The 13017-nt window shown below is 37.4% G+C and overlaps 1 protein-coding gene across 2 annotated transcripts in view; it reads left to right on the top strand.

The window, feature by feature from the left end:
• SOX6 (SRY-box transcription factor 6) overlaps positions 1 to 13017 on the top strand; it is a 326300-nt gene that overhangs the window by 263723 nt on the left and 49560 nt on the right. For both annotated transcript variants that reach the window (XM_081345836.1, XM_081345835.1), the window contains one exon: positions 1541 to 1731. In XM_081345836.1, the coding sequence (XP_081201962.1) occupies positions 1541 to 1731 (191 nt within the window). The remainder of the gene's footprint in view (positions 1 to 1540; positions 1732 to 13017) is intronic.

The following is a 13017-nucleotide window of genomic DNA, read 5'->3' as shown; positions in this document are numbered from 1 at the left end:
GGATGCTGACTTCATTTTCCAGCAGGACTTGGCACCTGCCTACACTGCCAAAAGCACCAAAACCTGGTTCAATGACCGTGGGATTACTGTGCTTGATTAGCCAGCAAACTCGCCTGACCTGAACCCCATAGAGAATCTATGGGGCATTGCCAAGAGAAAGATGAGAGACATGAGACCGAACAATGCAGAAGAGCTGAAGGCCGCTATTGAAGCATCCTGCTCTTCCATAACGCCTCAGCACTGCCACAGGCTGATAGCTTCCATGCCACGCCGCATTGAGGCAGTAATTGCTGCAAAAGGGGCCCAAACCAAGTACTGAGTACATATGCATGCTTATACTTTTCAGAGGTCCGATATTGTTCTATGTACACTCCTTGTTTTATTGATTGCATGTAATATTCTAATTTACTGAGATTGTGGATTTGGGGTTTTCATGAGCTGTAAGCCATAATCATCACAATTATGACAAATCACGGCTTGAACTATCTTGCTTTACTTGTAATGAGTCTATCTCATACATTAGTTTCCCCTTTTAAGTTGCATTACTGAAATAAATGAACTTTTGCACGATATTCTAATTTTTCGAGTTTCACCTGTATGCTTTGATCGAAACATAGACAAGTAATCTTTTATACAATTAAATCCAATATTGGAAGTAACAAGTATTTATTTAATAGCCGTACACACTTGCTTCTCAATGTATCTGATCAGAGCTGGATTTAAAATATATTGTTTCAATTCATTTACAGCTTGACTGTAACATGCCATTTCATGGTTACAATCCCTTGAATCCAGGATTATTCAAAGTATTCACTAGATTTAAAAGAGCATCCTAGAAAGTTTGCTTCATAGCTGTACCTCATTCTCTGGTTCAAAAATTGCTTCATTAGATACTTTCTATGATAAAAAAATCAAGTAATGTAAGGCTTTATCTTCCTTTCTTTCTCATCTCCAATCACTGATTATTGTGGTAAAAATTGAACTGGATTTATTTCTTTTATGTTCTATAAGGTTCATGGTTGAATGTAGTTAACATGAATGTTCTGGGTTCAACCTGACAGCTTCATAATGGAAAAATAAATGAAACAGCAATGAATTATATCAGTTATCATTTGGAAATATCAACCTCTATAAGAAAACATAATATGATTTTTTCTTGAACATCAGTTAAGATTTACAAATACATTTACAAATACAAAGCAAAAATCATGTGTAGGTACATTTTTGTCCTTTGCGCTAGGATTGAAAAATGCGCTGAAATTCTCACTTTAAAAGGCATCAAATGTTTTGATTAAATCATTAATATAATAATAATTTCTGTTAATTGCTTCAGGAGAGGTTATCTCTGATTAAACATCACTCAGAATGGAAAACAAAATTACAGCTGTTGCCCAAATCTAAAATTACTATCCATTTTAATGTTAAAGATACAGGCTTAAATATTTGCAGCAGCTGAAATTAGAATGTTTATGTGTGTATGTATATAAATCTCTTGAAAAGGGGATATTTTAATGCACTCTTACAATCCTTTTCTTTCTAGACATCCTTTCCAGTCTTAACTCACCTGCCCTATTTGGGGACCAGGACACTGTAATGAAAGCAATTCAGGAGGCTCGAAAGATGAGAGAACAAATCCAGCGGGAGCAGCAGCAGCAACAGCAGCAACCACATATTGATGGAAAGCTTCCCACCCTGAATAATATGGGCCTAAACAATTGTAGAACCGAAAAGGTAACACAATAGCTCTTCCACCCTTGTTGCTGCTAAATTTATTTGCCTGGTGAATAGCTACTTAATTCCAGGAAGTTACACTTTTTAATCACTTTTCACATTGAAAAGTGTGTGATGTAGGTCCAGGAGGAAAAAAGTGTGCAATGTAGGTCCAGAAGGAAAAAAAAAGTAGACTGGATTGATCAGAACAAGATTTTTCCACAAGGAAGATTTACACAGGGCTCCAGTGGCACCAACAGGGAATATCATTTCCCCTCCCCCCACATTCTGCACCATATGAGAATCAATGTAGGTATTGCAAATTGGCCAAAGTTTCATTTGAAGAATGGCAGATGGTTAAGATAGGTGAGGAGGAGCCCTGTTCCCATCTCCACTCAATCATATTCTGTGAATGCTGTCCCTGAAAACTTTAAGCTTCTTATATTAAGTTCCCAAGTTACAGAAATATTATATGGTACAAATAATAGCAATATGGATTAGAGTTGTCTTTCTTGATGGATACTGGGCTCCATTTGTCTAGTATCTCCTTTCCAGTGACATGCTCCCAATAAGCCCAGTAGGAATATACAGAGAATTCTTCTTGCTAGTTGTCACCCTGTCTTCTCATTGGTATTTGATGGCATACTGCTAGGGCATGCTAGGTTACCTGGCAATTCAGTAGAGTCATAATATCTCAGTAGAATTTTCTTTACCTGATTTCTCACAGTACTACAGTATCTTGTCAAATGATCTAACTGTTGTTTTGGAAAGTAAAAAAATAATAACACTTCCATTTTCTTCAGTTTTTTCTGAAACAAAAGGAAAGTATTTCAGGCTATTGATTATTTTCTGCACCTTTTTCATCTCTAGAACCAGGGCTGAGGTGTGGCCTACAAAAATCCAGACAACCACTAGGTGGCGGGCAAGAGTCATAGAAAACCCTATATTTTTTCCATCTCCTATTGATGTGAATATTTACACCTCAGATGTACCAACTCTTTTATTAATCAGGGCAGAGTTCTATTTTGTATAGGAAACTCATTTAAATTCATCTTGATATAAAGAGAGAGAATGGTTATGTGAAGCGGTGCTAATATATATATGATTTATTGGCCACCTATCTTACCACAGGAACATTCTGGGCAGTTATATTATTTATTTTACCATTTTCCTTCTACATACAACATATTTGGAATGGCTGTACTGTATTGTTCAGAACTGAAACTTCACACTTGATGAAGAGTTCAAAAGACCCAGATGAAGAAACAAAGAATGCACGCACAAGCTTTAGCTGGAGTTCAGGCTTTCTCCTCTCTTTGAATAACATTCTGGGGTGCAGTTTAATTGGAAATTCTGGATATTTATGGTGTTTTTCATATCAGATGTAGATATTTCAAACAAAAGAGTTACATTTTAGAAGAATCCTTAGGAAAAATAATCTACATAGGTAAGGAGATAATTTAGTTTGAAGACCTGGAGAATTTGTTTGGCTTTGCTTACAGGCTTTTGGACAAACAAACGAGGTAAATATCAGTTGTGGTGTTTTGGTAGCAAAGTAATGGAAGCAGGCAATTCTCTCTAAGGAATAGAGACATACAGTATCTATGAAATAATTTAAGATATAGTATGTCTATAATTTGCTTCCTTGCAGGATTGGTAAGAGCATTATTTAGATACCACATGAATCATTATTTCCTGTACAGTAATAGCGGACCATGTACAATGTTATTATTCTGGGTGATTCAGGACAAAAGGTTTTGCAGCCTTTAAGCAGAAGACAAGAGCTTTGATTGTGAGATAGAGCAGGGGGAAAAGGAACAGATGATCAGTAACATGCATGTTACAATCTTTCACAGTCATATTATCTATCACAATGAAATCTGAAATAAAAAGTGTAGTTTGATATTGTACAGTGGTGAGATTAAAAATACCTAAACAACTGGTTCTCTGAGTGGATGTCACTTCTGGAAATCCGTTGTGGTCCTGGGCCTCCAAGGCGGTCCGTTCTGAGCCTTGCAAAAATGGGCTAGGGCTTGGACTTCCGGTGGCAACGCGACGCCGAAGACAGCCGTTTTCGGGCTGCCCGCTCCGCAGCTGTGTTTTTCCATCGTAAACAGCGCAGATCAGCTGTTTAGATGGATTTGAAGCCCCCTCCTTGGGAGAAGAGGAGGGGGTGAGGCCCCAGGTAGGGGTTGAGCTCTCCGGGGCCGCCTGAACTGAGAGTTTGGGCGGCTGAAGGATTGAGCCCCCCCGAAGCCTGGGTTGCTCCGAGCTGCGCAGCGCCCCTGCTCCGGGATTTATGGAGCAGAGCCAGGCGTTAGCAACCACCCCTGCCAAAAGGAAATACTTTTGATTGTCAAGATGCAGGCAGAGCGGTACAGGAGGTCAAGGTGATGTGGACTCTTATCTTTACTCTCTAGCTCAATGGATTTTATAGCTTTAAAGTGAAAGTGCGCAATAAGTGAAAGTGGGGGAAGATGGCGGCTAAAACTTCTAAAGTTCTTCGGAGTGCGGGGTCTTCCCTGGTGCAACAGACCTCATTGCAAGCTTTGCTTCCTCCTGCACCTCCTCCGGCATTGACGCTTAAGGATTTACAAGACGCTCTTGGAAAGCATTCACAATTGATGTCTGACATGATGGATGAAAAGTTGAAAAAGCTGGAGGAGAAAATGGAGGAGAAAATGGAGAAATTGGAGAAGAAGATGGAAGAGAAGTTTAGAGCAATGAGGGTGGACATGTTGTCTATGATTGAATCTGTAGCTGAATGTGTGCAACAGCTAGGTGTAAAAGTGAAGGATCTCAGTCAAAAGAACTCTATATTAGAAGCAAAGGTATTAGAAAATGAAAATATAAGGGATAAAATGGACGGAGAATTGAGCCTTGTTCAGTATCATCAGATGCAGTATGCTATTAGAATCAGGGGTTTAAAGGAGAATTGTAAAGAAGATTTAAAGCAGCTGATTTCTGAGGCTCTGGAAGGGGTATTGGGCCAGCCAGCATCTGAAATTGAGGGAAATATGGACAAAATTTTTCGTGTAAATTCATGGATTGCAAGACAGAGGAAGTTACCCAGAGATGTGGTGGTCTATTTTACAAAGAGAGTAATTAGAGATGAAGTCATTCAAGCTGCTTATGATACTAAATTGGTAGTGGCTGAGCAAGAAGTCTTGGTTTTAAAAGAGATTCCTTCGAAGATTTTAAGGAGAAGGAAAGATTTTGCATTTCTAGTACAGGAACTTAAGAAATGTGATATTAAGTTTAGATGGGAGATTCCAGTTGGACTGGTGGTGACGCATGAAGGTAAAAGACATCGTCTGGTTACTGTGGCCCAGGCACGTGATTTTTATAGCAATGTGTTAAAAGTAACTCCCCTATCATTTTTGGAAGCTGTAAAGGGATACGGCGAGGGAAAGCTTCAAGATGTTGCAGATAGACAGATAGAGGACAATGGTGTTGGAGGGGATCAAGATACAGTTTCATCGGATGTTGTAGGAGGCCAGAGGATGACGCGTGCCGCCCTAAGAAGAGCGAGACGAGAGCAAGAGCAAGACCAGCAGGAAGTTATGGAATCTCCAAAGTGTACTTACAGTGAAGCTGTGGAAGGGGCGCGGTCCAAAGAAGTTTTGGGGGTCATGACAGACGTACTCCAAAAGCTTTGGGGCGTTAAGATTGGTGATTAAATTTTTAAATTAGAATGTCAATGGATTAAATTTATCATAGAGGAGAAAGAAAGTTTTTTTTTAATATTTAACACAATTTAAGATTGATGTTATTTGCTTGTTAGAAAAGTATATGAGGGTTATGGACTAAAAGTATGTGTTGAACTAAGAATGGGTATGCAAGCTCCTAATTAACAACAAGTTGTCTAATAGACTGCTTAAACCTTTTTTTTTTTTACTCTTTTTATTTGAACTCAAGGATGATTTGGAAATGCGAGACATTTGGTGTGATACATGCAAGAACTATTTTTGATCATAGTTTAGTTTGGTTGGAGATTATTAAGGTTAATAGAGATAGGCGCTTTTGGCGTGTGACTGAGAATTTGTTTAGAAATTAGAGAAAGGTTGGAGAATCTAAATAGTAGGTGAAAGTTTTTTTCGTTTTTTTTGAAATTAATATGAATAAGGACTGGGATTAAGAAAATCTATTTTGAGTAAAGCTTTTTTTGTTTTCCTCTTTTTCTTTTTTACCTCATTTGTAATATTAATATTGTTTGTATTCATTTTATATGAGCTAGAGGGAGATAGAATTAATAGTTTATTGCTGATAACATAGGGGTGCTTATGTTTGTTTTTTGATTTTATACCCTGTATTTAGCTCTGGGAAGTCGGGGGGGAGGAGGGATTGGGGGAGAGGGATAGGGAGGGTTAGGTAGGGGTGGGGAAGGGGGGGATTAAAGTCAAAATGTATTGTAAAACTTTTTAAATAAAAAAAAATGGGCTAGGGCTTCAGCCAGTTCACCAAAGTCAACAAAAAATTAGCTATTGGTTCTGCCAAACCAGTGCAAACTGACTGAATCCCACCACTAGTCTTGTAGAAGTAGTTGTAGTAGTTTTTATTACAGATTACTACTATATTATTATTATTATTATTATTGATCAAGATTTACTGAGTTTGTAACTACATGTATGTGTGTTAATATTATACATTCTCTCTCTCTCTCACTCACTCACTCACTCTCTCTCTCTCTCTCTCTCTCTCACTTTCACTCACACTCTCTCTCTGTCTCATAAATAGCCTTGAGAATATATCAGGGAAAATATTGAAATGTGTTAATGCACTTCAGAATTTAGGAAAATTACATATCTTGTTACATAAAAGATATACTCAGGAACCTTGGGGGTAAGGTAGATTGATCTTACTATACTTCCAAATCTTTAGCCTATTATTTGACAGCAGTAACAACCTGATCATGGCTTATCATCAGAATGGCTTCTCTTGCTTTGGTATTGTGAATAAGTAAATAAAAGTAAGTTTAGGTGAATGTTGTAGCATGCGCGGACAGATCAATATTGGATCCTGTGCTATAGTCTACCAAACAGTCAATAAAATTGCATAGTTGATTTTTTTTACATTTTATTCATACTGTCTCAATGCATATAATAGTTGTCAGTAAGCCAAGAATCTGGGGCACTAGTAGCCATTTTCCAACCCATTCCCAAAGGGAGGAACAAGAGGTCTGAGGTTCATTACTCGGTTGCAAGCACAAAGGGAAAATTGCACAGTAGATAGAACTGTCAAATATGTGTTTTCATTTGCATTTATATGTTGCCTTGTTAGATTTCTCAGAACAACGGGGGTAAAATGGATCCATGCCTATAAAAGGGATTTACATAGCTTCTTGCCCCCAGAGGATTAATCATGGTTTGCAGAACATATTTTATAATCTAATAAATATTTATCTGCACAAGATGTGATTTAAATGATAGCATTTTAAAACTCATTTAACACAGAATCCCATTGTGAAATAATTTTTATAACAGCTAGAAAAAAAAGCTGAAACTGTGATACATGATTTCTTGCGAGTGAAGGTTCATTCTCCGAGCTGGTGGGTTGGTTTATGAATGTTTCATTACCAAGCTGACTAACATCTTCAGCAGAGTTTAGGGGATGTCAGTGTCAGTGTTCTTGTTTATAAGGGCTTCAGGTATGGGTGTATTAAGTGAGGTTACATCAGGTCAGGGCCACTGGGAGGTGAACTGGTGGGAGGGGGGGCTTGCATGGGTTGGTTGAGGGTCAGTGCTACACCCACATACTACACCCGAGCTACAGATATTTGTCACTATTGTACATGACTGTTTATTAAAGATGGCCTTATGAGGCCCACAAGCTCTTCTGAAGACCAGATTTCAGTTTGGAAACAACCCTGACCACAGTTAGAACCTTTCTTTGTTTGCATTCTAAATCTGTTTTTCCAAAACCATTGAAAATAAATGAATTCTGCTGCCTTCATGTAGACACTATATTGTTCCAAGTAATCCTTGATACTGCTAATGAGTGCTCTGGGCTAGTTCTGAAGTTAGTCTGAACTTCTGTGACCCTAAATTATCCACTGAGACTATTTGAGCAATCTATCTCCCCCCCAAATACCTTATGAGCAGTCCTATTTTTGCCTTTTTAGAGAGCTTATCTCTCCATGTTTTTGACTTTTAATCAAGCTAGTAGGTTCTTTAAGAGGAATAGCTTTTTCTGACAGTCCACAATCTGCCTTTCTGTCATTTAATAGCATGCCTGTTGTGTCCAACCTGAGCATGGCAGTATATTTCCTCATTCAACTACAGACTATGGGCCATTCAGTCAGTTTTCAACTCTAAGGATGTTCTGCATTTTGTTTTCATATATTTCAATCATATCCCTCTCCCCACTGTCTTCTTCAAGGCTAAATGAGCACAGTTGTCTTATTTTTTTCTTATGGGCCTTGGTTTCCACAAATCCACTTTACCTACATTTACCGTATTTTCCGGCGTATAAGACGACTGGGCGTATAAGATGACCCCCTACATTTCCTGTTAAATTATAGGGTTTGGGCTATACTCGCCGTATAAGACTACCCCTCTTCCAACGCACACCAAATAAAAATTAAAAAACATCAGATTTGATTTTAATATGGCAATTTTAATTCAAATGCTTATGACATGCAGGTACTTAGTAGGAAAACTGTCACTTATAAACATAAGGCTGTTTGTCATCAAACATGTAAACATAAAACAGTGCAAGTGGATTAAACTTAATAATAATAATAATAATAATAATAATAATAATAATAATAATAATAATAATAATAATAATAAGAAGAAGAAGAAGAAGAAGAAGAAGAAGAAGAAGAAGAAGAAGAAGAAGAAGAAGAAGAAGAAGAAGAAGAAGAAGAAGAAGTTGTTGGAAGGGACCTTGGAGGTCATCTAGTCCAACCCCCTGCTAAGGCAGGAAACCCTATACCATTTCAGACAAATGGCTATCCAGTCTCTTCTTAAAAACTTCCAGTGTTGGAGCATTCACCACTTCTGGAGGCAGGTTGTTCCACTGGTTAATTGTTCTAACTGTCAGGAGGTTTCTCCTTAGTTCTAGGTTGCTTCTCTCCTTGACTAGTTTCCATCCGTTGCTTCTTGTCCTGCTTTCAGGTGCTTTGGAGAATAGCTTGGCTCCCTCTTCTTTGTGGCAGCCCCTGAGATATTGGATCACTGCTATCGTGTCACCCCTCACCCTTCTCTTCATTAAACTACACGTACCCAATTCCAGCAACCCTTTTCCTATTTTCCTAATTCACTTTTTCACTTTTCCTAATTCACTCTAAAGCTTTCCCTGCGCAGAGCCTTAAGTAACCCCAGCTGCCTGCAATTAGTGCAGGTTCTAATCCCACCAGGCTCAAGGTTGAGTCATCCTTCCATCATTCCGAGGTAGGTAAAATGAGGACTCAGATTGTTGGGGGCAATAAGCTGACTTTGTAATAATGCTGCTTGTGGGGGGGTGAAAGCTCTAATAGGCAGGCATATACATAGAATGAAGGCTATTGCTAAGCACATTGATTTGTGCTTTAAATTGTAAGCCGCCCTGAGTCTTCGGAGAAGGGTGGGATATAAATGGGATTTTAAAAAAAGACCAAATGGGAGATCCACTCCAGGTTTTCCAGCCAGCCCGCCCAGTTCCTGAGTCAAATGTGTCCTTAGAGCTAAGCTGCTGCTCTGCTACACATTCCCCACCTGCCTTTCAAATTGCTCTTGCATTCCCCATCTGCCTACAGCTGCTCTTCAACTTTAGAAGGAAAGAAGCCCAGACCCCACCTGTAAAAAATCACAGACTGCAGCTTCTACTCCAATTGGTCCCGCTTTCCCTGCGCAGACTAAATGGAAGATCCGCTCCAGGTTTTCCAGCCAGCCCTGTCCCTAAAGTTTCAGCACCCGGGTATAAGACGACCCCTGACTTTTGAGAAGATTTTCATGGGTTAAAAAGTAGTCTTATACGCCGGAATCTACGGTATCTTTTCTTTTATCTGAAGTACAAGATATATGGAAAGCTAGCAATCCAAAATAAGCAGTTGAAAGATAATGAAGAATGCTGATTATATTGCTATTTGTTTTGTTTCATATTTTGATCATACCTTTCTCTAAAAATACCTTTTAAAAAGATAAATGTGTTTTTTTAAAAAAAATAGAAAATCAATGATGTATTGAAAGATTCACTGGAAGAAAACTATTTTGATATTCCTTGAAAAGTGATTGGTAACAAGAGTTGGTTTACAGTCATTTTGAGGAATGGTTCCAAAAGTTAGATATCACTTAAAAAAAGTTAATTTGCCATAGTGGGAGTATTCAGAAAAAGATCTTAGAAAAGAAATTATGTACTCATGCTTATCGAAGAAGAGCCGATTCTTGATAAACTCTCATCTAAAGATGTTGAATGGAAATCAAGAACCAATCTATTGTTCAAGTAGTTCCATAGTTTCTGTGTGGAAGCCTCATGCAATATACAGTTAAAGCACATTATAGTTACTATAATTCTCACTGGAGTTGAAAGTGGACGGGAATAATGTTTGTCATTTAAATTTTGATAAAAGGTTTAACAAATGCACATGTGAATTAGGACACATTATTTCTGTGACATGTACAAAAATTATATTAGTTGGAATGCATTTATAGAGGAAAAATGATACAATTAAAAACGTATTTGCAATAAAGTCTATATTTTGAAGCACTGCATGTGTGTATATTGGAATGCACACAAAATAATTATGAATTATAGGATATATATCGGAAAAGCGAGAAACCAAAATAAACAAAATCTATCTGCCCTTAGCTAACTAAATGTTCTGTGGCTTTATTGCTAGGTAGATCTAAAAATGATATTCCATTATAAATTCAGATTGTAATATAAATATGTAAGGGAAGTTTTAAAATATTTATTTATTTATTTTTATCATTGATGATGTTATAGTCTAGTGGTCAAATGGTTTTGACTTGATTGTCCATAACAGTTCCTTTGGATGAGATAAGCTTTATGGTAGTGCAGCATATATGGCAATTCTTTAAAGTATAAATTGTTCATTTATTTGAGTGTAAAAACTTTGGGAAACCTATCTTTTATTTGCAGCTGTTTATCATGTGTGCAAAATTTTACCGCATATGCAAATGAAGCACTTATTTCACCAATAAAAACTACATTATCAGTCTTTTTTCGTGGTGGATTTATACTGTTAGCCCTCTCTCTCTTTTTTTTCCTGTATGTCCCCTCCCATAAATACATGTACAAATACTATGCAGAGTCTTTCATCATTCTTATACTTTCCAATCCTTTTATATAAAGCATAGAACCATTAAGATTAAAAGAAGCAGAGAAAATATAAAACATTTTCAATGGAAATTAAAACTGTTTAGGGAGTCCAGTGTAATGGATGAAATTAAAAATAAAGGTGTTGAAATGATTTTCAGGGAAAGAAATATTTAAGAGTTGTATGGGAATAGGAGTGATGTATTAAAGCAGGAGTCCCCAATCCCTGGTCTGTGGCCTGCTACTGGGCCGCAGCCTGTTGGAAACTGGGCCGCACTAGCAGTGGGAGAGCACACAAAACCATCTCCTCTCTCGCTGCTGCCGCCACTGCTGGTCTGCAGAGCCAGAAAGGTTGGTGACCGCTATATTAAAGAATGGAATTAAAAGTAATGTTACAAAGGTCAGTATCCCCACCAAAAATAAATGACTAAAAAGCAAGCAATAAATACTATTAAGAGGTTGGTAAATTGTAAGGATGCAGGTATAGCTGATATAATAGAAGAAATGTTAAACTATGGATGTTATGTGTTTATGGAAAGATTGGGCAACTTGTGTAACATATATGTAAAGTTTTGTTCTTCATAACTTACTGAGAAACACATGAATATGAGTAAGCTCATTGTACATTTGTTGATTTAGTAAAAGTTATGATAAATTGAATAGGTTTGCATGAATATGGAACTGAAGATTGATTGCTGAATGCAAAAAGAGCAATATTTGATGGAAGTAAATAATGCATGAGCCTAAATGGAATGAGTAGCAAATAGGTCAGCATTGAGCAGGATTTAAGACAAGGAGGTGAGATGTCCTCTTAGTTGTTTTATGTATCTGTGGAGAAATGTATAAAGAATACGTGTGGTTACAGGTATGTTGGCTTGGGGACATGAATGCATATACATTTAGGGACATAAATGAACATGTAGTTTTGTATCGAGATAAAGGCATGTTGTTGACTGAGAAACTGAATGATTAGAAGTGAATATTAGATAAACATGGATACAATATAAAATATGGACCTGAAAATTAATGTATGAAAGCTAAGGCAGTTGTGTTTGACGGGGAAAAATAGAATGATTTCAAAGTGTTCATAAATGGTAAAAAGCTACAGCAGGTAAATGAATGCTGTATACCTTGATAAAATGTTTACTAAAGTTGGAACATTTTATGATGTGCAAATTTTTGCGTAAAATTGTGGATATTTTTGTCTTACATCCAGCTTCCCCCATTTAGTCTGCTTGCTGGAAGCCAACTGGGAAGGTCGCATGATTCTGGGATGCTGCAACAGTTGTAAATATATGCTGGTTGTCAAGCATGTAAATCAAGGACTACCTGTAAAATGTAATATAGGTGCTCTGATTTGCAAATGCTGGACATGAAATTGGTGTCAGCCTTTGGTTCCATTGGATTTACTCAATTTGATGTCAAATGCAACTGCATATAGATCCCTACTTCAATTATCCATATAACTGTAGAACAGTATCTCATACATACATACAGACACCTTCCTTCCTTCCTTCCTTCCTTCCTTCCTTCCTTCCTTCCTTCCTTCCTTCCTTCCTTCCTTCCTTCCTTCCTTCCTTTTCCTGATATAATAAAACTGATCAGAAATAGAATTGAAGCAACATTGCCAGACTTCACTGAAAGGAGAAGGAAGGAAGGAAGGAAGGAAGGAAGGAAGGAAGGAAGGAAGGAAGGAAGGAAGGAAGGAAGGAAGATGCCTGTATGTGTGTGTACATACACACATGTATTTGCATGTGAACTCTTGCCAGTTTTGCATTTCTGACTACAATTTTAAACCAAAATGTTTCAAATTATGTTTCATGTTTAGTTTTGTAAGCAAATAATGATGCTAACACTCAACAATTTTATTGAGTTGGGGTGTACCCCAAAATAGTAATTAAACCCTCGGTTCCTTGCTTCATAATCTACATTTGTAACCAGTCCTGAGGAAATTTGAAAGATCAGTTCATCTAATATTGGTACCTTTTATTAGAAGTAAAACATATGCTGGACTTTTGAAATCATTAGAGTCATGAAACTGATTGA

Source organism: Vipera berus, assembly GCF_964194415.1.
Source record: "Vipera berus genome assembly, chromosome: 1".
Classification (NCBI taxonomy): domain Eukaryota; kingdom Metazoa; phylum Chordata; class Lepidosauria; order Squamata; family Viperidae; genus Vipera; species Vipera berus.
Note: the sequence above shows the minus strand (reverse complement) of the source record. Positions and strands in the feature narration are given on the sequence as shown.